At 34.8% G+C, this 27134-nt stretch overlaps 1 protein-coding gene across 14 annotated transcripts in view; it reads right to left on the minus strand.

Annotated features, from left to right (window-relative positions):
• Positions 1–1597: 1597 nt before the first annotated feature.
• The window catches only part of RPS6KA6 (ribosomal protein S6 kinase A6), a 169953-nt gene continuing 144416 nt past the window's right edge, over positions 1598–27134 (minus strand). For 9 of the 14 annotated variants that reach the window (XM_070258662.1, XM_070258659.1, XM_070258660.1 and 6 more), the window contains 2 exons: positions 13400–13540; positions 1598–7273 (listed from right to left, as the gene is read on the minus strand). In XM_070258662.1, coding sequence (XP_070114763.1) covers positions 7148–7273; positions 13400–13540 — 267 coding nt within the window. In that variant the 3' untranslated portion in view covers positions 1598–7147. Of the gene's footprint in view, positions 7274–13399; positions 13932–27134 lie in introns of those variants that run through there. The other 5 variants (XM_070258669.1, XM_023634248.2, XM_070258666.1 and 2 more) reach the window with 2 other exon arrangements.

A 27134-nucleotide genomic window follows, 5' to 3' on the forward strand; every position in this document is an offset into this window, starting at 1 on the left:
CCTATGTTAAACACTTTAGTATCAGCAAAAAATATAGTAAGCTGCTGAGTTTCTCTTCTTGCCTCTCCTGTTAGGAAGCTCACAGCTAAATTTAATGTTTAATTAAATTACCTGTCAGCCCTGGCTGTTGGCATGCTTTTCTTCTCATTTTCATGTTTTTCTATGTGTGTGTTTCAATTTTAACAGCTTTATTGCATACATGTCTGTTACTATAAACAACCTTGAATCTCTTTTAGAAGAAGGGAGAATAAAATCAGTAGCAGCATCTGGCACAGAAACACAATATATATCTGTTAAGTAAAAAATGCATCTATTAACAAAGAGAATGTGTTTTTGTTAGAATCTGAAAAATCAGAGGGGGTCAAATACAGTGGCTTACTTTAACATACTTAAAAAGAAGAAAAAATCTAAAATACCTAGGCTCAGAAAATACAATAAATGTATCTGAGCATCTTGAAGCAGGAAAGAGAAAGGTAAGGCCTGCGTCCTAACCTGTGCTTAGGTAGGGAGGTAGAGCACAGGGATGAGGGAAGGGGAGATACAGAGAGGCTGCCATAGGCTTGAGTAGAGCAGGTTCTAATTCTAGAAGAAGCCAGTAGTAAATGGACATAAATTCTACCTTCAAAAATAGGTCCCCAACATTTCCAGTCAATCTCTCTCTCCAAGTAAAAAGGAAGAGACTCAAGGAATTATGGAAGAAACGAATTGTAGTCTGCTTCTTCTATCCCTCACTCTACCCTCCAAGACAGCCTAAGAAGATTAAATCAGGTTTAGCCTGGTAGGCCTAAATTATTTCAGGGCCCTGCTGACCAAAAAATGCATTTATCTTGATAGCTAATGCTTAAAAGACAAACACAGAATAAAGTAATATTTTATTGGGAATAAGTTGCTTAATGTATCATGATGTATAAAAGATGATCAGATATTTTACTAAGGGGTTGGGGGGATGGGAGGCAGGAAAGAAGCAAAAGCAGAAGAGAGATAAAAAAGAGGTGGTCAGTGGGAAAGCAATTTTTGCAGACTTCTCAATTTTTTCCTAGGGTCTATCTTGTTTACCTTTAAGAAGTTGAAAAAAGCAGAAGAGGCACATGGAGATTTTGATTGGCAGGCTCGAAATGCATTTCTGAACCTGAGTATATGCATAACTGCTATAATCTAACATAGCCTACAAAGTATGACTTTTTTGGGGGAGAATTTGTTATTCTACTTGATTCCAAACTTTACGGTAATTTTTCCAGTACTTGGGAGTAGGATTTTAATTTTTCCTTATCACAGAAAAGGTTGTCACCTTAACTAAATTACAGACAAATGCATTCCCCTGATAAGTCCTAAAATTATTTTAAGTTTTCATCTTCATTTTCTTGAATTCCCTTGCCTTATAAGAAGATTAGAAGAGTAATCCTAATGTGGGAAAATATTACAGTTCAGGAAATATCAAGGTATATGCATAAACAAATAACACCTTGAAACACTTTTTTTTTTTTTTTAGAACTGGCTCCTGAACAATGTATAGCAACTTTCAATGAAATCTGCGTGTATGGTGTTTAGAAAAGCAGACACAGTTTTATATCCATAAATGATCAAGCAAGGTCAACTATAAAATGTTAGAAAGTTGCAGCCTTTTTATTTAGTACCCAGAGAATGCCAGTAATTTAACATGATATCTTGATAAATGTTGCTCACAGAGTTTTAACAAGAACAAAAATAATTATAATTTCTATGTCATCTTTGGCATGTTGTAAATTCAAAATGATAGCCATTTCTTTAAGCAGCACTGTGAGGGAAAAAAAACACCATAAAATGCACTACTAGAGTTGGTCTTACATGAAAAATGTAGTACAATGAAAACTTTAATGTCAAAAGGAACAGTGCTTTAAAGAAAACATTCATAAAATAAATGATGGTATAAACTCCATACTGTAGTCAGAAAAAGAAAATACAGTCACCTGAACATTGGGGACCTTTTCTTTCAATTGCAGCTTTTAAGTTTTTAAGCACATGTGAATCAAATTTACACACAACTTCTATTTAATGCCATTTCTGTCTTGAGAAGCACAATAAAATGCCAGTAAATATCATATTTTCTATATCAAAAAATAAAGTTAGGAATCCCAAAGTGCTTGGGAAATGTTGGTAAGACAATATTTTTTTATTTTGGCTATAGCGAATTATGCTCTCTCTACATAAACCCTATGTAACTCACAACTACCAACACTACTTACTGTTCTAAAAAAATCAAACAAAGAAAAACCACCATTCTCCTTTTTTATGCTGTGGAATTTAAGACAAGATAAATTCCCATTTCCAAACCATGTTGGCATTTGGATATTTAATCAAGGTTTCCTGTATAACTTTTAAAATGGCTGTTTCCTGTTTCCCGCTAGATTGCTTTTGTGATGTTAAAAATAATTTTATCATACTAAAAAACACACTTACATTTCTTTGCTATAAATGGTATCAATTTCAGAGAAAGTGAACTTGAAAAGAGAACTTAAATGTGACCTAAGCAATATTAGATGACAGGAAAGAAAAAAGCAAATAAATCTACTTGGTCACATTATGACAATTTATTAAGAAACTAATGCACTTAGTACATTCTCTAGCACTGACCCACATAAAATTAGATGCTTAATAAATACCTTTTTAAGAATAAATTAGTTCACATAATTAGACAAATAGAATGAAAGCAAAACAGTTATCCAAAGAAGCTCTACTGTCCAAGGTTTAGAAATGTGAATATAGAAAGAATCCTAACTTGGCAATCACATACATGTTTATTTCTAAGCATTTAGCTTTTTTGCTGGTCAATAAACTAAAAGGTACATGTGGAATACATGTATACTTTAAGTAAGCAAGCTTGAATTTCTGTATTCTAAAAATAATTTTCCTTTGTGTTCTTCTTCATGTTTCAAAGAAACTTATGTCTATAATTTAGGACTTACTATAGCTTCAAGTATTAGCAACCAAATGGAATTTTAGGTGATTAAGGATTATCATTTTATCCAAATTATACAACAGACTTCACAATATTGTAAGATGAAAACTAGGAACAGTGCATCCATAAGTATAATGTATTTGTGAATAATCACTATTAATGCCACTATGCTCTTTCATAGGAAGGCAGATAGCACACTACTGAATTGTACTGATAATTTCAGTAATCATTCATTTTGAGATACATGCCAAAAATACCTGAATAAGCTTTGAAATGTAAGAAATTGTTCTATGGGAATTTAATTGCAGTTCACCAATCTATACTTAATATGGCTTGCATTCTTGTTGAGAAATAACATCATAACATCATGGATCTCGGTGTCCTGAAATCTAGACAAAGGACCTGGAGACTCGGACTCCACTGATAGTGGGCATTCAACCTTTCTGTGTTCTTGTTTCTTTATCAATACAATAGAAAGTGGGGCTGGGGAGGGGAGATTCCTTATGTTATAGGTCACACACTATGAGAAACAAGAGTACAGATAATATGGCCTTAACTTCAACCATTCACAAGCCTCCCTTCACACCATTCTGTCATAGAAGTTCATTGTGATTAAAAGACTTGCAAGTTGTTAAGAGAAAATGCAGACTGAGAAGCAGAAAGGAACGAGCTGTGCAAAAAAGAAAGTTTATTGGATAATCTGACCCTGCGGCATATTGTGTATCCCTTGCCCAAAAATATCTTCCGTGATAAAAAATGAATTTACAATTATTCTCATCTGGTTAGATTGCCTGAAAACCCAGCAACTAGAAACTCATTTGATTAATGGACATTTTCCTTGAAAAATGCCAATTATCTACTAGCTACTTACAGAAAAATGTGAATTAATTTACTGAGATACCACTCTTTGCACCTTTTTAGCTGAAAATAGCTACTTGGTGACAATGGAAGTTTTGAGTTGGAGAAGAGGATTTGTGAGGTCCTTTTGGGGCACAGAAGCCTTCTGGAGTAAGCTTTAATCATGGAGTCCTCTGTCAGGTACTCAAGGTACTCAAGTAGGACAGCATGTGGGAGCTAGAAAGCCAGGAGAACGCGAATGTAGAGAATGCCAAAGACATACTTTGCCTAGTTTAAGCCTAAGTTTTCTAGTTAACCTTAAGGCAAAGGTAAGCGGTTCTTCCCCTTCTTCACATATAAAGGACCTCTTACTGTCAGGAAAATACTATTCAATCAGTGTGAATAAGTTTCTGTGGGCAGTACTATTTTAACATGATGTTTCACAATGAGGAAACGTTATAAACACCAAGCGTCTGTTCTTAAGTTGTGGGTTGCCTAGACATATGAAATCCCTTTGGGCTAACCAAAAGTGTTACCAAAATGTTTTACTATGTTTAATTACCAACGGCAATAAATTACTAAAATCAATGTTTAGGCATTCCTGGGTCTAACAAAATGGGCTAAACTTTGATTTTTATGGAAGAATTGAAACCACTGTCATTTTTCACAAAATCAGCATCTACCAGTGCTACATTTTAATCATCTTCTGCAAATGGTTTCCTGAGTTTACTCATGATAATATGTGCTTTAGGACAATAGATTGTTAGTCCATCTGGGTAAACCTGGTGTTTTCCCTGTGAGAAAAAAAAAAGTACAGTATCTTCTCCCTTCCAAACGACAATAAAAACCCCAAACTGTGCTATCATCAAATACTACCAAGAACCATCAACTACAAAGAAAACCAATGCAAAATAATTATTCATGAATCCATCAGAAACCACAGTATTCTAAAGTCTTATAGAAAGGATTAGTTTTTACTGGTTAAGCATTTATAGAAAACTCATCCAAAAAATGTCTCATTCATATCTGCATTTGTTGCTCTAGAGTTCTAGCCAAAATGGACATGATTAGGCATCCCAGGGTTCCTTCTACAAAATGGGGGTATAGTTTGAAGCTTTCCTTTATAATAAGGTTGCCCCCTACTACACTTGTTAAGCTACAGTGTTTGAATTTTCCAGCAGAAAACTCTCACACAATTATTGCGAAAATCCACTAGTATATCTGTGTCTTTTACACATTGTCAATTCTCACTCAGTGATTAGGAATCATGCTGTTCATTGCTTAATTCTGGTCGTGTTCTTTGCATGAAAGGACTGTATGACATGACCCTTCTGAAGAAACTTATCAAAAAATTAAGACCATCTACTTTCAAAAACTACTGATTACGAAAAAGCTGAAAGTTATTTTGTGATCATTTTTCATTTTTTCCAATTTCACTTACCCTAATTCTTTTGCTAGAAAAGCATACATGAAAATAGTATCTCTGTTGTGAAAAGTTCAACACCAAAATCACACCTCGGAGGTTGTCATATCAATTCTGATAAGAAGGCATAACAGCACAAATGAGAAAATGACAAGGAAAATAAGTTAGGATATATGGATACAAATTGTTACATGCAAGTACTTCTAGTAAGAAAGCAAAATTAAGAAAGAAAAAGCCAAATTTGGAAATAAAAATCCACAAGATATGATATCAGTCATTTTCTAAGTAATGCCATATGTTTTCCAAGTAACATTAGATGTTCTTTAATGTCTTTCAATTATTGCAAAAAGACACCTCAAAATAAGGATATGTACTTTTATATATCACACCCAAGAAACAGATCTTTGTGCCTGGAATATATATCATTTACATTGTAAAGAGACTATGTATAGTTTCTTTTATTAAATACCAAAGTTACAAGTCTCCTATCCTAAACTGTATACTTCAGCGCTCAGTAATCAACTCTCTCTCTGAACTAAGCAAAATAAAATACTCAGCAAACAGTACACCTAGCACACATGAGTAGTTCACTTATATTCACTAAACAAAACTGTAATATCCTCCAGTTTACATTCATGAGTTCTTTCTGTCAGTAGTAGTAGTAGTAGTCGTAGTAGTAGTAGTGATATTTTCTTCAATAACATAAAAAGATTCTTTAAAATCCCATCATTTAGAGAAAATAATACATACTACACAGTGGTTCTGAATCATAAATTTAATAATAAGACCAATTTGGCCAGATCTTTTTGTAATAAATATGATTTTTAAATGTCTTCAAATTTTATGTAGATCATTAATATTACTTCCTATTTAAAATGTCAGTTTATCTTCCTGAAGTATAACTATTATGCAGCATTGTCTAAAGTTTACTGAAATGTGCTATACTATATAATGTATGCTAAGCCTACTACAGTAAAATTTCAATTATATTATCATAGGATTCAAGGTAGATTAATATGCTCCACTGTAATTCAAAGCACATGGAAGTCCCAAAAACAACAGTGTAGTTCATTATAAAGGGGACAGTTGGTGATTAAATCCAATTGGTTAGCTTGAAAGTCAGTTTACATAACACCAAGGTAGTATCAACACCATGTACTTTATTTTCAAAGGCTTAGCTATGACCTATGTAGTAAATTACAACACCAATATAAAGCCTTTGGCTAAAAAATTCTTCACTTGTACTAAAATTCCATTAGATGTAAAATTTACAGAAGCCCTATGGAAATCTTTATTTCTACATGAGGCTACCTATGGATAATATACAGGTCTGTCTGCACATATTATTTGTGATTTAATTCTTCTGTAAAAATTTGGCACCAACCATATCAGGAGTTCACATATTAGCACAAATGAATTTTGCTCTGGCACCAAACTACTATGTCTACATTTTAGTAACTACAGAGTCAAATGGAGTTCTTTGGCTATACACAATAAGAAGCTTCTACAATACATTTTGTTTTCTTTATTTAAAAAAAAGCCTATTCTTCAGGATCTGATGTTAAAAAATACTGACATTGCTTGGCATTACACTATTCGCATCCTGATTGTTGGTAATGATTCCCCAAACCATTATTGTATGAAACCAGAAAAACTATTAAAGTGACTTTATTTGAAAGGAACTTTAGAAGTTAATATGCAGAGAAGTTGTTAGGACCTTGTGGACACCAATTATATGTACTTAAATAAACACTTGGACACTACTAGAAAACAACATAGTATGAATATTGTGGACCTGTGGATTTTTTTTATCTCACTCCCCCCAAAAAAGGAGGCTTAAACAGAATATTCAAGTAATGTAGCAGAAAACAATGCCTTTGATATAAGATTAGGCAAAAAGCCACACATTTAATTTTCTCTTCATCCAGTTTGGCTGAGGAACACTGGAAATCTTACAGGCCAGTTGAGGTTCGCTTTTTCATGCTCCGTCGCTGAGCTAAGCTTGAAGCAGCAACAGGCTCTAGGACTGGTTGAAAGGTCTTGTGAGTCAGGGCAGAATATGTGGCAACTACTGCTCCCTAAAACAATGAGAAATATCACAAATTGAATAACAATCTCTAAAGGTGAAAAACTTTCAAAATATACCATGAAAGATTTAACTAGAATACAACTTTATTTCCCAGGAAAATAATGTGTATACTTGATCTGTATATTGATGCTCCCTTGATGAATTAATACCTGATTGCTTCTATATATTTTTTCAATAATATAGTTACAAATTTTTAAAACACTAAAATGTATTATTTCTATCAGTCTTTCATCATTCAATTTGCTTTTAAGTATTTTTTAAAACTTTATTTTTAATAGAAATTGTATATATTTAAGGTATACAACATGATATTTTGATACACATATACATAGTAAAATGATTACTACAGTCAACATATCTTCTCCTTACAGTTATCATTATTTTGTGATGAGAGTACCTGAAATCTACTCTTAGAAAATTTCCAGTATTTAACAGAGTATTATTAACTATAGTCATCATGCTATATATTAGATGTCTAGACTTATTCATTCTACATAAAGCAACTTTATACACTTTGACCAACATCTTCCCATTTCCCCCTCCTCCCTGCATCTGGTAACCACTGTTCTACTCTCTGCTTCTGTGTAATTGACGCTTTTAGATTCACATATAAGAGAGATCATGTAGTTTTTTCCTTTCTATGTCTGGCTTATTTCACATAGCATAATGTCTTCCAGGTTCATCCATGTTATTGCAAATGGCATGATATCCTTCTTTTTTTGTTTGTTTGCTGAAGAAGATTCACCCTGAGCTAACATCCATGCCAATCTTCCTCTATTTTTTAGTATGTGGGCTGCCAGCACAGCATGGCCAAAAACAGAGAGCTATAGGTCCATGCCCAGGAACTGAACCTGGGCTGCTGAAGCAGAGCTCACCATACTTAACCACTAGGCAACTGGGGCTGGCCCTGGTAGGACATCCTTCTGTTTTAAAGCTGAATAACAGTTCACTGTAAAAGATGCTTGGTATTATTTCAATCTTCTTAGATTTTTTGAGACTTGTTTTGTGGCCTAATATTTGATCACTCCTGGAGAATGTTCCATGTGCATTTTAAAAGAATGTGTATTCTGCGGTTTTTGGATGGAATGTTCTCTATAGATCTACTATGTCCATCTGGTCTAATGTGTCATTTAAGGCCAATGTTTCCTTATTGATCTTCTGTTTGCATGATCTTTCCATTGGTGTAAGTGGAGTGTTAAAGTCTCCTACTATTATTGTTTTACTATTTTTCCTTTTATGTCTGTTAATAACTGCTTTATATATTTAGGTGCTCCTATGTTGGATGCATAGATATTTACAAGCATTATATCCTCTTGTTAGGTTGTCCCCTTTATCATTATGTAGTGCCCTTCTTTGTTTCTTGTTACAGTTTTTGTTTTAAAGTCTATTTTCTCTCATATAAGTATTGCTACCCCAACTTTCTTTTCTTTGCCATTTGCATGGAGTATCTTTTTCCGTCTCTTCACTTTCAGTTTGTGAGGGTCTTTAGGTCTGAAGAGTGTCTCTTTTATGCAGCATATATATGGGTCTTGTTTTTTTATCCAATCGGCCTCCCTATGTCTTTTGATTGGAGCATTTAGTCCACTGACATTTAAAGTAGCTGTTGATAAACACATACTTACTGCCACTTTGTTACTTTTTTTCTGGGTGTTTCATAGTCATTATTTTTTTTTAAAAAGAAAAAAACAAAACAAAGAAGTCTCTAAATAAACCTTTAAAAAATATAATTTAAGGTAATAAGTATCATCAGTGAACAGTGTTAATGGCTTTATTAGGTATGAAGCATTCATTGTACTTTTTTAAATTGTATAAGTTTCAGGTGTATAGCTTTATAATTCAACACCTGTATACATTACACAGCGATCACCACCAGAAGCCTAGTTACCATCCATCACCATACAGTTGACCCCCTTCACTCATTTCACCCACCTCCAACCCCCTTCCTCTCTGGTAACCACTAATCTTTTCCCTGTATCTATGAGTTTGATTCTGTTTTGTTTGTTCATTTGTCCTTTTAGATTCCACATGAGTAAAATCATATGGTATTTTGACTTTTTTCCCTCTGACATATTTCACTTAGCATAATACCCTCAAGCTATGTTGCCACAAACGGCAAGATTTCATTTTTATGGCTGAGTAGTATTCCACTGTATGTGTGTGTGTGTGCATATATATATATATATATATATATATATATATATATATATATGAGATTGTCACATATGGCCTTTATAATATTGAGGCATGTTCCCTCTTTGCCCATTTTGTTGAGTTTTTATCATAAATGGATGCCAAATTATGTCACATGCTTTTTCTGCATCTACTGAGATCATCATACAATTTTTATCCTTCATTCATTAATGTTGTGTATCATGTTGATTTGCAGATACTGAACCATCCTTGCACCCCTAAATCCCATTTGATCATGGTGTATGATCCTTTTAATGTATTGTTGAGTTTTGTGTGCTAATACTTTGTTGAGGATTTTTGAATCTATGTTCATCAAGGATATTGGCCTGTAATTTTCTTTTTTTTTTTTTGTGGTGTCCTTGTCTGTTAGGCAGTTTTGTAAAAATGGGTTTGGGAGCTTCCCCTCCTCTTCCATCTTTTGGAATAGTTTGAGAACAATAGGTGTTAAATCTTTGAATGTTTTGTACAACTTGCCAGGGAAGTATTCTGGTCCTGAATTTTTGTTTGTAGTTTTTGATTACTGTTTCAATGTCCTCACTAGTGATCGGTCTATTTAGACTTTCTATTTGTTCATGATTCAATCTTGGAAGATTGTTATGTTTCTAGGAATTTATCCTTTTCTTCTAGATTGTCCACTTTGTTAGCATATAATTGTTTGTAGTAGTCTCTTATAATCCTTTGTATTTCTGTGGTAACTGTTGTAACTTCTCTTCTTTCATTGCTGATTTTATTTATTTGAGCCCTCTCCTTTTTTGGTGAGTCCAGCTAAAGGTGTGTCGATTTTGTTTATCTTTTCAAAGAACCAGCTCTTAGCTTTATTGATCTTTTCTATTGCTTTTTTAAGTCTCTATTTCATTTATCTCTGTTCTGACTTTATTATTTCCTTCCTTCTACTAATTTTCAGCTTCATTTGTTCTTCTTTTTTTCTAGTTCCTTTAGGTGTAAAGTTGGAGTGTTTGAAATTTTTCTTGTTTCTTGAGGTAGGCCTGTACTGTGATGAACTTTCCTCTTATAACTGCTTTTGCTGTATCCTATAGATTATGATATGTTGTATTTTTGTTTTCATTTGCCACTAGGTATTTTTTTATTTTTCCTTTGATTTCTCTGATGACCCATTGGTTGTTCAATGGTATGCTGTTAAGTCTCCACATTTTTGTGGTTTTTTTCCCATTTTCTTCTTCTTTTTTTTAAAGATTGGCAGCTGAGCTAACAACTGTTGCCAGTCTTCTTTCTTCTTCTTCTTCTTCTTCTTCCCAAAGCCCCTCAGTACATAGTTGTATATTCTAGTTGTGAGCGCCTCTGGTGGTGCTATGTGGGACGTGGCCTCAGCATGGCCTGAGTGGTGTCATGTCCACGCCTGGGATCTGAACCTGTAAAACCCTGGGCCACCAAAGTGGAGAGCATAAACTTAACCATTCAGCCACAGGGCCAGCCTCTCCTATTTTCTTCTTGTAATTTATTTCTGGTTTCATACCACTGAGTTTGGAAAAGATGCTTGATATAATTTCAATCTTCTTGAATTCATTGATGCTTGTTTTGTGGCCTAGCATGTGATCTATCCTGGAGAATGTTCCATGCACATTTGAGAATTCTATTCTGCTGCTTTTGGATGGAATGCTCTGTATATGTCTATTAAGTCCATCTGGTCAATGTGTTATTTAAGGCCAATGTTTCTATACTGATTTTCTGTCTGGATAATCTATGCATTGATGCAAGTGAGGTGTCAAAGTACCCTACTATTATTGTATTGCTTTCAATTTCTCCCTTCAGTTCCATTAATCTTTGGTTTATATATTTTGGCTTTTATGTTGGGTCCATATGTATTTATAAATGTCATTCCTTTCTGGTGGAGTGACCTTTTTATCATTATGTGATGCCATTCTTTGTCTTTTATTACAGTCTTTGTTTTAAAGTCTATTTTATCTGATATGAATATAGCTATTCTAGCTTTCTTTTCATTTACATGGAATATCTTTTTCCATCCCTTCACTTTCAGTCTGTGTGTCCTTAATTCTGAAGTAAGCCTCTTGTAGGCAGCATAGAGATAGGTTGTGGTTTTTTCAATCCATTCAGCTACTGTATATCTTTTGATTGGAAAATTTAGTCCACTTACATTTAAAGTAATTATTGATGCATATGTACTTATTGCCATTTTGTTAATTGTTTTATGGCTTTTTGTAGTTCCTCTCTGTTTCTTTTTCTTCTCTTCGCTTGTGGCTTGATGCCTTCTTAGTTTTATGTCTAGATTCCTTTCTCATTTTCTTTTGTGTATTTATTACAAGTTTTTTCCTTGTGGTTACCGTGTGGTTCACATATAACTTTCTGTGTAAATAGCAGTCTGTTTTAAGTTGATAGCAACTAATATCTGACCACATTCCAAAGCTTTACCTTTTTACTCTCCGCCCTCACAACTTATATTTTTGATATCACATTTGACATGCTTTTATTTTATACAGGTCTTAACTATTTATTGTAATTTTAGTTAATTTTACTACTTTTGTCTTTTAACCTTCATGCTTCATTTATATAGATTGATCCACTACCTTTATTATATATTTACTTTTTCCAGTGAGACTTTTCCTTTCCTATGTTTTCTTACTATTGATTAGTGCTTTTGCTTTTCAGTTTAAAGAAGTTCCTTTAACATTTCTTGTAGGGCCAGTTTAATGGTGATGAACTCCTGTAGCTTTTGCTTATCTGGAAAACCCTTAATCTCACCTTCAATTCTGAATGATAATTCTGAAGAGAATTCTAGGTTGAAAGTGTTTCCCCTTCAGCACTTCGAATATATCATGCCACTACCTTCTGCCTTGTGAAGTTTTTTGCTGAAAAACCTGCTGACAGACATATGGGGTTTCCCTTGTATGTAACTAGCTGTTTTTCTCTTGCTGCCTTTAGAATTCTCTCTTTGTCCTTAACTTTAATGTTTTAATCATAATGTGTTTTGGTGCTTATCTCTTTGGGTTCATCTCATTGAGAACTCTCTGGGCTCCTTGGACTTGGCTATCTGTTTCCCTCCCCAGACGAGGGAAGTCTTCAGCTATCATTTCTTCAAATAACTTTTCTGGCCCTTTCTCTGTCTCTTCTCCTTCTGAGATTCCCATAATGCAAATGGGATTCTGCTCAATGTTGTCCCAGAGTTCCCTTAAGGTATTTTTAGTTTTTTAAAATTCTTTTTTCATTTTGCTGCTCTGACTTGATGAATTCCACTGTTTTGTTTTCCAGCTTGCTGATTCATTCCTCTACTTTATCCATTCTGCTGTTGAATCCCTCTAGTGTATTTTTCAGTTCAGTTATGACTTCTGTTTGGTGCTTTCCGATATTTTGTATCTCTTTATTGAAATTCTCACTGTGTTGATCCATTCATCTCCCAAGTTCGGCAAGCATATTTATGATTAGTACTTTAAACTCTTTATGAGGTAGATTGCTTATCTCCACTTCATTTAATTCTTTTCCTGAGGATATGTCCTATTCCTTTGTTTGAAACATATTCCTCTATCTCTTCATTTTGCCTAACTCTCTGTATTTGTTTCTATGTATTAGGTAAATTGGCTAACTTTCTCAGTCTTCAATGAGTGGCCTTATGTAGGAGATGTCCTGTGGGGCCCAAAGGCACAATCCCCTCTGGCTACCAGAGCTAGGTGCTCAAGGGGTGTCGCCTATGTGGGCTGCATGGATCTTCCTGTTGTGGTGGGGCCAAAGCTCCAATGTGAGGATGGGCAGGGCACCTGGCACCACTTCAGGGTGTGGCTGCAAGTACTGCAGTGTGTTGATTGGCAGGAGTGATGCCCAGCCCTGCTGGGAGGCACAGCCATGACTGCTGTTGTGCGTTGGTGGGGCAGGGCTGGCTCCTGGCCCTGCTAGGAGGTGCAGCTGAGACATGTATCAAGCATTTAGAAGGTGCACAAAAGTACGCTTGTTTTACCTTAATGACATGTGATGTATCATTTATATTTGGTTGATCATTCGGCAACTGGTCTCTGTGGATTATCCACGAGTGTTTTAATACTTGTTCTGTAGTGTACCGCTGATGTGGGTCCATATGTAGCATATGGGAAAGCAAATCCTAAATTAAAATGAAAAAATATATATATATATATGAAACTATATATCAGTGAAGGTTTTGGTAAAATATATCATTTCACATTTTCTTAAAATATGAAAGCATCAGTAGCTTTACAATCTGTTTTATTTTACCTACCTTTAGGGAAAACATAACCTATATTCTGCACAATTAACTGTCAAAAGAGAATCTTGAAACAGATTTTTCAATATACAGTAAATACTTATCGTTTTTAACTTAGGAGATACCAAATCTGTGGAACTGGAATGTGGTCAGTGAGGGAGGTGGAAAATATAAAGTAGCAGGAGTTATCCTGGAATGTGCTAACTGGTCAAGAGGAGAAAGGAGCTGTTGATCTTTGCTGGTAAGCCAGTCCTCAAAATTATAAGGGTATCTGTATACAGACAGAACATAGAAGGGAGGGTTCCATGTTGTTAATTCACTCAATAACTTGGGGTTTACTGTATAAAATACTAAAGAAAGCAAAACGTACATCCAAGGTTGGCAGCTAACTGCTAGCATGATAGTGTTCAGAGTAGCAAAGGTTTCTCATCAGATTAACTGTGAATATGCTTATTTTATCTGTGTTATAGTAACAAGTTGTAAATGTAAGATAACCTGATAGTAAAACACAATTTTAAATATATTAAATGATGTGATCATTTTAAATAAACTATCTCTACCAAGCATCTTTTATAGAAAGAAGTAAACCCCCCTTAATAAGTATCTTCTAAAAAAGAAACAAAATCATCATTTGTGAACTTTTCTTCAATAGCAGAAGCAGTGAAAGTGAAGACTCACAGTAGTAACATCAGAATTTGAAGAATAATGTAATCGTTTTAAACTATGTAGGGGAGTAGAATAACCACTCAAAAAAAATCTATTAGGAAAAAAACAGATGTTCAGAAATAAATGGAAAAATAATACAAAAAAAGAAAAAACAGTGAATTACTTTAATAAAACAGACTTAAACATTAATCATAAAAAGTATAAAAGTTCAACAGTTCAAGGACTTCTGCCTCAGGCCAAGATAGAATACCAGGGACTGGATTCACCCACCTACTTGAAACAATGCCCCCCTCCCCCCAAAAAACTTAAAATATAGGAAACAACAGCTTTCAAGAGATTAGATATTAGGCAATGAAAGACAGTGATTTCTAAGAGATGAGAAACAAATCAAGTAATCCCTATGACTGCCCCAGCTTGCCTCCTTGAGAGTTTTCAGGCTACTGTGCAGGTATGGGGAACCAAGGCAAAGCCTGCTGTATTCCTTGAGTTGACGAGAGAGAACTGAGTCATGAGAGACCAAAGCAGACAGAGTTAGAAGGACAAACTACTAGAGAGGTGAGAGGAGCAAAAAGAGAACTACAGAGGTCTGTAGAGGGTCTCCCTCAAGTATTCAGCAGATTACTGATGAATTCATATATGTGAAAAAAATACCAAAGGCCATGAGAAGAACTATGTGAAAGGATTAGAGGGAAATCAGAGCTCATGTAGGGTGAAGAATATTGCCTATTCCCACCAGCCAGACTGGAAAATCTCATAATTCAGAGTATTTGGTAAAGTACTTGAAGCAAACCTGCCTGAGTAGTGAGTAGCCCTAGACTAAACACTACTCTGGTCCTGCCTAAAAAATCTTAAAAGGAAGACCCAGAAGTACCAAACTACTTCCCCTAACTTAACTGTGGCCCAGAATAAAACTCAAGAATATTTATAGGAATACAAAAGCATCCAACACCCACCAAGGCAAAATTCACATCTGATTTCTTATTAAAAATAACCAGGCATACAAATAGAAGGAAAATACAAGCCACAATGAAGAGAAAAAAAAATCAATTAATCAAAATTGATCCACAATTGACATATATGTTAGAATTAACAGACAAGGAAATTAAACAGTTACTGTAACTCCATTCTGTATGTTCAAAAGTAGAGTCTGTATGACTCCATTCATATGTGGAAATTAAACACATGGACAAAGAGAAAAAATTAGTGGTTACCAGGGGAAAGGGGAGGTAGGGGGTGGGCACAAAGGGTGAAGTGGTGCACCTACAATATGACTGAAAAATAATAAAGTACAACTGAAATTTCACAAGGTTTTAAAGTATCATAATCTCAATAAAATTTTTTTTAAAAAGTAGAGACATAGAAGCTATAAAAAGACACAAGTCAAACTTTTAGAAATGAAAAGTAAAACCTGAGACCACAAAAATAAACTGAATAGGATTAACAACAAATTTGATATGGAAGGTAAAAAGACTGGTGAAGACAGCAATAGATACTATTAAAAGGAAATACAGAGTGTAAAACAAACAAGCGAAAGAACAGAGCATTAGTAAGCTGTGAGACAACTTTAAGTAACACAATACACAAGCGCAACTGGTGTCCCAGAAGAAAAAAAGATTAAATTTGCAAATTTAATGGAAACCATAAACCCATAGATCCAAGAAGCTCAATGAACCCCAAATATTAGAAAAGTAAAGAAAATTACATAAAGCCACGTGAAACCAAATGGCTCAAAACTCAAGACTGAGAAAACTTCAAAAGCAACTATAGGGGAAAAAAAAAAGCATGCTACATATAGTGAAACAAAGATAAGGATAATGGCAGATTTGTCAGAAAAAAATTCAAATGACAAGTTAACAGAACTCTTGAACAACAAATGTGTCAAAGAAGAAATTGAAAGAGAAATAAAAAAACTATCTTAAAACAAATGAAAATGGAAACACATCATACCAAAACTTATGGGATGAGGCAAAAGCAGGTCTCAGAGGGACGTTTATAGTGATGAATGCTTACATTAAGAAAGAAGATCTCAAATAAACAACCTAACTTTATACCTCAAGAAACTAGAAAAAGAAAAACAAAGGCAAAAATCAGCAGATGAAACGAGACAATAAAGATCAAAGCAGAAATAAATGAAATAGAGACTAGAAAAACAATAGCAAAGATTAACAAAATTAAGAGCTGGCTTTTTGAAAAAATAAACAAATTTGACAAATTTTTAGCTAGACTACGAGAAAAAGAGAGGAGACTCAAATAAAATCAGAAATGAAAGAGGAGACATTACAACTGATACCACAGAAATACAAAGGATCATAAAAGACTACTAAGAAAACACATACGCTAACAAACTGGATAGCCTAAAAGAAATAACTACATTCTTAGAAACATACAATGTAGCAAGGTTGAATCACGAAGAAACAGAAAATCTGAACAGATCAATGACATGTAAGGAGATTGAAGCAGTAATCAAAAACCTCCCAACAAAGAAAAGCCCAGGATCACATGGTTTCACTGGCGAATTTTACCAAACACGTAAAGAAGAATTAATGCCAATCCTTCTAAAACTCTTCCAATAAACTGAAGAGGAAACACTCCCAAACTCCTTTTATGAAGCCAGCATTACCCTGATACTAAAGCCAGAAAAGGATACTACAAGAAAAGAAAATACAGGCCAATATCCCTGATGAATATAGATGAAAAGATTCTCAACAAAACACTAGCAAACTGAATTCAACAGCACATTAAAAGGAACCTACACCAAGATCAAGTGAAATTTATCCCTGGGAAGCAAGAATGGTTCAACATACACAAATCAATAAATCTGATACACCTCATTAACAGAATGAAGGACAAAAATCATATAATCCTCTGAATAAATGAAGAAAAAGCATTTGACAAAATTTAACATCCTTTCATGATAAACAATCTCAACAAATTGTTTATAGAATGAATGTACCTTAACATAATACAGGTCATATATGACAAGCCCACAGAAAACATTATACTCAGTGGTGAAAGGCTGAAGCTTTTCCTCTAAGATCAAGAACAAGACAAGGGTGCCCACTCTCATCACTCCTATTCAACATAATACGGGAAGTCCTAGCCAGAGCAATTAGACAAACAAGCTATATGATAGGCTAATGTGTATGTCTCTGTCTCAGTTTTTAACAAAAATGTTTAAAAAGTGAAAAAAAAGATTAAAATACAAAGAATCTTACAGAATAAGGATATAAAAAAGAAAATATTTTTGTACAGCTGTAAAATGTGTGTTTTAAGCTAAGTGTTATTATAAAAGATTTGAAAATTTAAAACAAAATAAAAAATTTATAAAGTAAAAAAGTTATAGTAAGCTAAGGTTAACTTACTATCAAATAAAAATATTTTTTTCTAGATTTGGTGTAGCCTAAGTGGACAGTGCTTGTGAAGTCTTTGGTAGTATACAATAATGTCCTAGGCCTTCACATTCACTCACCACTCATTCAGTGATTTGCCCAGAGCAACTTCCTGTCCTGCAAGCTCCATTCATGGTAAGTGCCCTACACTTAGACATTTTTTAAATTTTTTATATCATATTTTTACCGTACCTTTTCTATGTTTAGATATACAAATACTTACCACTGTGTTACAACACTGCTCCCAGGGAAGACTGTTACCCTATCCTTAAAGCTTTGAAACTTGGCATTGACTTGGCCTCCTTACAAATGAAAGTCCTTTCAGGCATCTGTTTCCAGAATAGGGAGGTTTCATTCACATCCACCTCTAGGAGCTTCTCAACGTCATCCTCATTCACACCCAGGTTAAAGTTGTTTGCCATCTCAACCACAGCCTTGATGATTTTTGCAAACTTCTCATCCTTGGCAAATCCTTTGAAGTCATGGACGAAACTCTTGAGTGTCTTCTTCCAGATGTCATTCATACACTCCCTGTTGACATCACTCCAAGCCCAAGCAAGGTTCTTGATGCAGTGATAGATGGTGTAATCCTTCCAGAATTGCATAAGTGTCTTCCTCAGTTGCAGAAATAGACTTGGCAAAGGTCTTCATCAGTTTTAGGCCTTAAAAGCTGCTATAACTCCTTGATCCATTGGTTGGATCAAAGAGGTGGTGTTTGGAGGGACAAACACCACTTTGATATTGGGATGAAGATCACCAATAAAAGGAGGATGTCTGGGAGTATTATCAACAATAAAGCAAAATCTTGAGACGTATGTTATTCTCCATTTCACTGGCACAGAAATTCAGGAGGGCCTCTTAGAAAAGGAGCTGGGTCATCCATGACTTCTTATTGCTCCTGTAGTACACTGGCAGTATGTGCTTACTGATATGCTTGAAGGCCCTTGGGTTCTCACTGTCCCAGATCACAAAGAGTTTCAATTTGTAGCCTGCAACATTGCCCCCAAGGAAGACTGTTATCCTATCCTTAAAAGCCTTGAAACTTGGCATTGACTTGGCTTTTTTATGAATGAAAGTCTTTTTAGGCATCTGATTCCAGAATAGGGAAGTTTCATTCATAGTGAATATTTGCTCTGGCAAGTAATTTTCCTCCATAATCAGCTTATCCAGAGTTTCTAAAAGTTCTTCAGTTGCCTTCACATCAGTATTCACAGACTCACCACTCACTTTCAAATTATGTAATGAATAAAAATTCTTCAATCATTTAAACTACCCAGAGCTACCAGTAAATTCAACATCATGGTCGGGTCCAGTATTTTCTTTCAACATCGCAAACAAATTTTGCTTTGGCTGTGACTGTCATGGCACTGAGAGGGATATGCTTCCATGTCTGGTCTTTATCCAGGTCACTGGAAGTTTCTCCATGTCTGATATATGCCCTTCTCAAATTTCTGTTTCATTGCTTTCAATGAAGCATATCCTTTAACATACTTTCATCACATTGATCTCATTCTTCAAGATCATAGCTATGGTGGAATGGGACATGCCTGACAGGTGAGCAATAATTATCACTGATTTTCCAACTATTTAGTCCTTAATCACTTTTTTTTTTTGAGGAAGATTAGCCCTGAGCTAACTGCTGCCAATCCTCCTCTTTTTGCCGAGTAAGACTGGCCCTGAGCTAACATCCATGCCCATCTTCCCCTACTTTATATGTGGGATGGCCACAGCATGGCTTGCCAATCGGTACCATGTCCGCACCCGGGATCCAAACCAGCAAACCCTGGGCTGCCGAAGCGGAACGTGCAAACCTAACCACTGCACAACCAGGCCAGCCCCCTTAATCACTTTTAATTTCATTTCCAGGTCAATCACCTCACAAGGACTTTCACTGGCAATATTAGCAGTGAATTTTGTATGTGTAGGGGCAAAGTTCAAGTTGAACAAAACAACATGAAATTAAATCAAGCACAAGAGAAAATGATGCAATCAAAAGACACAGTAAACACGAGATGTATAAAGCTGCTGCCACTATAACATAGCATACTGTTGTAGAGTAAACTTTATCTTTTATAAGTAGAAAGAGTACGCCCTAAAACAACAAAAAGTACAATACAGTAAATACATAAACCAGTAACGTAGTCATTTATTATCATTATCAAGTATTATGTACTGTGCATAACTGTATGTGCCATACTTTTATATGACTGGCAGCGCAGTAGGTTGGTTTACACCAGTATCACCACAAAACACATGAATAGTGTGTTGCACTATGATGTTACAACAGCTATGACATCACTAGTCAACAGGAATTTTTCAGCTGCATTATAATCTTATAGGGCCCCTGTTGTATATGCAGCTTGTTGTTGACCAAAATGTCATGACTGAACTGTTAAAATGTCCATACTACTGAAAACCATCTTTAGATTTAATGCTATCTCTATCAAAATTCCAACTTCATTTTCCACAGAAACAGAAAAAATAATCTTAAAATTCATATGGAACCACAAAAGACATCAAGAAGCCAAAGTAATTCTGAGAAAAAAAACAAAGTGGAGGCATCACACTTTCTGATTTTGAACTATATTACAATGTATCATAATAAAAACAGTATGGTGCTGGCATAAAAAGACACAGAGACCAAAGGAACAGAATCGAGACCAAAAATAAACTCACTCATCTATGGTCACGTAATATTTGACAAGGGAGCCAACATTCAATGGGATAAGAAGAATCTCTTCAGCAAGTGGTGCTGGGAAAACTGGATATACACATGCAAAAAAATGAAATTGGACTACTATCTTATATACCTCTCACAAAAATTAACTCAAAATGGATTAACGACTTAAACGTAAGCTGGGAAACTATAAAACACTGAGAGGAAAAGCTCCTCAAGACTGGTCTCGGCAATGGTGTTTTTGGATATGACACTGAAAGCACAAGCAACAAAGGCCAAAAAAAAAACCCCAAAAACCAAGTGGGACTACATCAAACTTAAAAGCTTCTTCAAAGCAAAACAATGAACAAACTGAAAAGGAAACCTACAGAATGGGAGAAAATATTTGCAAACCATATATCTGATATGGGGTTAACATCCAAAATATACAAGAAACTCAAACTGCAAAAACCCCTCAAATAACCCGACTGAAAAATAGACAACTCATATGACAGCAAGAAAGCCCCCAAATAATCCAATTTAAAAATGCGCAGAAGACCTGAATAGACATTTTTCCAGAGACATACAAACAGCCAACAGGTACATGAAAAGATGTTAAACATCACTAATCATCAGGGAAATGGAATTCAAAACCACAATGAGATATCACCTCACACCTGTTAGAATGGCCATTATCAAAAAGACAAGAGGTAAGTGTCAGCAAGGAAGTGGAGAAAAGGGGACCCTGTGCACTGTTGATGAGAATGTAAATAGGTACAGCCATTATGGAAAACATCATGGAGGTTCCTCAAAAAATTAAAAATAGAACTACCATATAATCCAATAATCCTAGTTCTGGATATATATTCAAAGGAAATAAAAGCACTATTTCAAAGAGATATCCAGGGACTGGCCTGGTGGCTCAGCGGTTAAGCGTGCACATTCTGATTCGGCGGCCCGGGGTTCACAGGTTCGGATCTGGGGTGTGGACATGGCACTGCGTGGCAAGCCATGCTGTGGCAGGCATCCCACATATAAAGTGGAGGAAGATGGGCATGGATGTTAGCTTAGGGCCAGTCTTCCTTGGAAAAAAGAGGAGGATTGGCAGATGTTAGCTCAGGGTTAATCTTCCTCAAAAAAACAAAAACAAACACACAAAACAACAAAGACATATCCACACCCCGATGTTCATTGCAGCATTATTCACAATAACCAAGATATGGAAATAACTTAAAGTGTCCATAGACAGATGAATGCATAAAGAAAATGTGAGATGTATACATATGAGATATAAGATATTCACACAGACACACAGAGTCTGGAGAGAGAAGGAAATCCTGCCATTTGTGACAACATGGATTTTCCTTGAGGATATTATGCTAAGTGAAATAAGTCAGACACAGAAAGGCAAATCCTGTATTCTGTCACTTACATGTGGAATCTAAAAAAGTTGATCTCACAGAAACAAGAAGTAGAATGGTGGTCACCAGTGGCTTAGGTGGTGGAAGAATGTAAAGATGTTGGTAAAACGTACAAATTTCCAGTTATAACATGAATAAGTTCTGGGGATCTAATGTACAGCATGAGGACTCTAGTTAACAATACTGTACCATATACTTGAAAGTTGCTAAGACCGTAGGTCTTTAATGTTTTCAAGACAAAAAATGGTAATTATACGAGGTAATGGAGGTGTTAACTAACCTTATTGTGGTAATTATTTCATAATATATATGTGTATCAAATCATCATGTTGCACACCCTATGGTTACACAATGTTATACGTCCTACACCTCAATAATGCTGGAAAAATGAAGAAGATATTGCAATATCTTTACTGAAACAAAAAAATATGGAAACTTAAAATTTTATATTGAGTGAATATATCTTACAAAATCAATGGGGAAAATTACCAGGGATAAAGAAGATCATTTCATAACAGCTAATCAAGACAAATTTATAAACAATTCTATGCACCTAAAAACAGTGCTTCACAATACACAAAGCAAAAATTGATATAAGTGCAAAGAGAAACAGACCAATCCATAATTATGGCTGAAATAAGAAAGCAGACATCACTACAGAGTCCAGAGATATTTTTAAGAAAAACTTTATGCCACTATAATTGACAATGGACAAATTCCTTGAAATAAAAACAATGCTAATGCTCACTCAAGGAGAAACAGATAACCTAAATAGCAATATAGCTATTTAGAAAATTGTATTTATAGTTAAAAACCTCCAACAAAAAAAACTTCAAGCCCAGAGGGAGTCACTGGTGAAGTATAACAAACATTAAGAAGTAACTCCAGTTCTAAATAACTCTTCCAGAAAACTGAGGAAGAGGTAATGTTTCCCAACTCATTTAACGAGGCCAGTATTACCTTGATAACAAAATTAGAAAAAGATATTGGAATAAAACTGCAAACCAATATGCCTCATGAACATAAATGTAAAAATTGTAAACAAAACTTTAGCCAAATTCAGCTATATGTATATATAAAAACAATAATATCAGGTCGAAGTATTGTTTATCCTAGGGATACAAGGGTGGCTTAACAAAGGAAAATCAATGTAATTTCAGCATAACAACAAACCAAAAAATAAAATCCATGTGATTCATCTCAATAGATATAAAGACAGCATTTGACAAAACCCAAAATCCACCTCTAATAAAAGTGTTGCTCAAACAGGGAACAGAACAGAACTTCCCCAACCTAACTAAAAGCATCTATGTAAAATCTACAGCTAATATCACTCTTAATTTGAAAAATGAATGATTTCCCTCCAGATCAGGAACAAAACAAGAATGTTCACCCTTGTATTTCTACAACAATGTACTACAAGTTCCAGCCATTGAAATCAAGAAAATATATCCGTATGGGAAAGAAAAAATTAAAACTGTCTTTATTCACAAATGACATGATTTTCTATGTAGAAAAACTGTTGGAATCTAAAAAAAAGCTACCAGAATTAATAAATGAATTTAGCAAAAGTGTAATATATAAGATCAATATAAAAACAATCATATTTCTACATACTAGTAATGAAAAATAGGAAAATGAAATTAAAAAATAATGCCACTTACATGAGCATGAAAAACAGGAAAAACTCAGGTAAAACACACAATAAAAGATGTGCAATACCTACACATGAAAAGCATAAAACATTGCTGAGAGAAATTAAAGAAGGCCTAACTAACTGGACAGAGATATGGTGCTCATGGATCAGAAGACTCAATGTTGTTAAAATGTCAATTCTCCCCAAATTGATCTATAGATCCAACACCATCTTATCAAATTCCTAGCAGGCTTTTTTGGTAGAAACTGAAAAGCTGACTCTAAAATTCACTTGGAAATCCAAGGGACCCAGAATAGCCAAAACAACTCTGAATAAGAAGGAAAAAGCTGGAAGACTACCAGTATGCTAATTTCAAAACTTATTCATGAATAAACAATAATGAAGACAGTGTAGTAATGGGGTAAAGTTAGACAAGTAGGGTGTAACCACCCCTGATGCAGGAAGGGTTAATAATCACTGGAAAAGGCTTGCCAACAAACTGTGACCCGGAGGTGAGAAGGCCGGTTAGTGAATGACGGGTAAGACCTCCAGCGGAGGCAACCTAAGCCAGGCACAGTCGCCTGGGGGCACAGATGGAGATACGATATCGGGAGCAGGAGGGGCCATTGCCTAGGAGGACTTGCATGCTCCGAGATAAAAATATATGAGCACAGCAATAACATGATAATATCAAAACAGAGGCCGAGGGAGGGCTCCTTGAGAAATCACCAAGAATTCTTGGCATCCGCTAATCACTTTGTCCAGAACACCTGTGCATGTTTAACAGATGTAAACTATGTATATATTGAAACGCTGGTTTTAATAAACTCAGAATGGCCTTCAGTCCTCTCTGCATCTATCCTGGTGTGTACATTGGATCGCGACACCGACATAGGGTGAATAGAACAGAATAGAGAGTAGAAAAATAGAACCACACATATTTGATAGGTGATTTTTGATCAAGATACAAATGCAATTCAGTGGAGAAAAGGATAGCATTTTCAACAAATGGTGCTGGAACAACTGGGTATCCATATGGAAAAATGAATTTTGACCTATATACAAATATTAAATCAAAATGAACCATAGACCTAAAGGTAAAACCTGAAACTATAAAACTTCTAGAAGAAAATACAGGGGAAAACAATTGAAATCTTGGGTAAGGCAAAGATTTCTTAGCTATAACACCAAAAACATGGTACATAGAAGAAAAATAAAATGAAATATTGACCTTTATCTACGTTATAAACTTCTGTCCCTCAAAAGACACTCCATAAACTGAAAGAAAATATTTGCAAAGCATAGCTCTGATAAAGGACTTGAATCTAGAATGTATTAGGGACTCTTAAAAATGAAAAAAAAGACCCAAATAAAAAAGAAGGGGAAAAAGATTTTAACAGACAATTCAAAAAAGATAAATGGATGGCAAATAAGCATGTGAAAAATGCTCAACATCATTAGTTACTAGGGAAACGCAAATTAAAAATATTATTACATACCTTTAAAAATAGCTAAAATTGTAAAGAAATGATCATATGAAGTGTTGGCAAGGATATGGGAGAATTAAAACTCTCATACACTGCTGGTGGAAATGCAAAATGGTACAGGCACTTTGAAAAACACTTTAGTGGTTTCTAAAAAGTTAAATATATGACCCAATCATTCCACTCCTGAGTGTTTATACAAAAAATAAAAGGTATACATTCATACAAACACTTGTACATACATACTCATTGCAGCTTTACTGGGAATACTGCAAAACTGCCAACAACTCAAATGTCCTTCAACAGGCAAATGGATAAACAAACTGTGGTGCATCCATACAATGGAATATCATTCAGTTATGTAAACAAACAAACTACTGCTACATTACAACAACATGGATACATTTCAAAATAATTATGATGGGTGAAAGAGACCAAAAGAAGAGTACATACTGTGGATTCCATTTATAAACACTTCTAGAAAATGTAAACTAACCTGTAGTGTTAGACAACAGGCTGCCAGGGAACGAGGATTGTGATTTGGGGACGTGGGGCAGGAGGGAAGGATTATAAAGAAGCATGAGGGAACTTTTAGTTATGGATATGTTTATTATTTTGATTTCGGTGATGGTTTCACTGGTGTGCAAATATGTCATAACACTAAATTATATACTTTAAATACATGCATTTTGTTATGTATCAGCTACACTTCAGTAAAGTCGTTTAAAATAAACGAATGGTCTAGCCCAAAAGAATAGGTCCTTCTACTCCCACTCACCAAAGTATGTTTCAACATATAAATCAACTATACATAATAAAATTTAATAAGAAAAAAACACACTCCTCTGCTCATCATTAAACCTTACCTGACCTTTTGAACTTTCCTGAGAATTCTGAGTGATTATTGAAAGGTACAGCTAGTGATGGTGAGAGAGTGAAAAAGAATTTTAGGAGATGGGCCTCTACAAATATTGAAATACACTGCTATGCCTTAAATTTTACTCATGAGGGTCTTTGTTGCTAATTGGAAATTCAAAGATTGACACGAGACTGCCAGAGTTCTTTATACATTCTTAACGATATCAGCTAACACTTACTGAACACTTAATGTATGCTACATATATTAACCTGTTTAATCTTTGTAACAACCTTGAGGTAAGTACTATCACTATCTTCACTTTATAGACGTGGAAAGTGAGGCACAAAGAGATTAAGCATCATTCCCAAGGTCACACAGCTAGTAAGTATGTGTTATAAGTACGTGCATCCAGGCAGGCAGGCAGAGTTTGGCTCATGAATACTAAACTGTACTACCTCTTATTCTTCCCCACTAAACTCAATATCAATGCCTAAACTTTATATAATTATTGCTGCTTTCTTTTTAATGTAGTAACTCTCATGTACACACAGGAAGTATCAATAGTTATAGCATTGAGTAAGCATTTGTGGAAAATATCAAAATCCCTGTTTCAGAAAAAGATTCAGTTTTTCATAATGAAGTATAACAATAAGTTTTATTATATATTCACTGAAAAGATTTAACTGAAATTAAGGACTGTTAAAGCTACAACGGCCATATACTTGTTATCTAAACCAGGACACTTGAGAGTGAAAGGCATAAACCACAACTGTACCAGGAAAACTGTTATGCATGTTCAAGCTACTCAAAGGAAAAAGGATATAATTACTTCTGGGGTAAAATTTAGATAAGTTATATAAGACTCAGGTACTTTTATAAATGTTCCAGAGGTGCACAAGCATACAAAATGGTCAATTAATTTGGAAACAAAGACTGATTTCCAAAAGCAAAGTGGATTCACCTGAAGTGAAAATGCAGTAAATGTGGCCATATCCTAAATGTTTACAAAACATTATAATTATTTCCTAGGAAAGATATGAATAGAATGCTGATTAGCTTATGCTATCAAACGGCTTCATAGCGCAAGTATTAACATTTTGCTACTTTCTTTTAAAGAACTTCAAGTAGTTTTAATAGGACTTAATTTATCTTATTTCTTTTGATCTTCCCTCAAAAATAAGTAGCAAGATCTTGAAAGAATGACAAGCAGAGGATGGATGACAAATGAAAGAGCAAAAGTGTCATTATCTTAAGTAATAAGAACTGAATTTTCTTGATAGCTAAGAGGAAAATGAGCTCATCCACAGTTCACAAAAGTCTGTCACTTCCATATGAGTAATTTTCCATTTTTTCTAAGTGGACA

The sequence above is a fragment of the Equus caballus genome, chromosome X, assembly GCF_041296265.1.
Source record: "Equus caballus isolate H_3958 breed thoroughbred chromosome X, TB-T2T, whole genome shotgun sequence".
Lineage (NCBI taxonomy): Eukaryota > Metazoa > Chordata > Mammalia > Perissodactyla > Equidae > Equus > Equus caballus.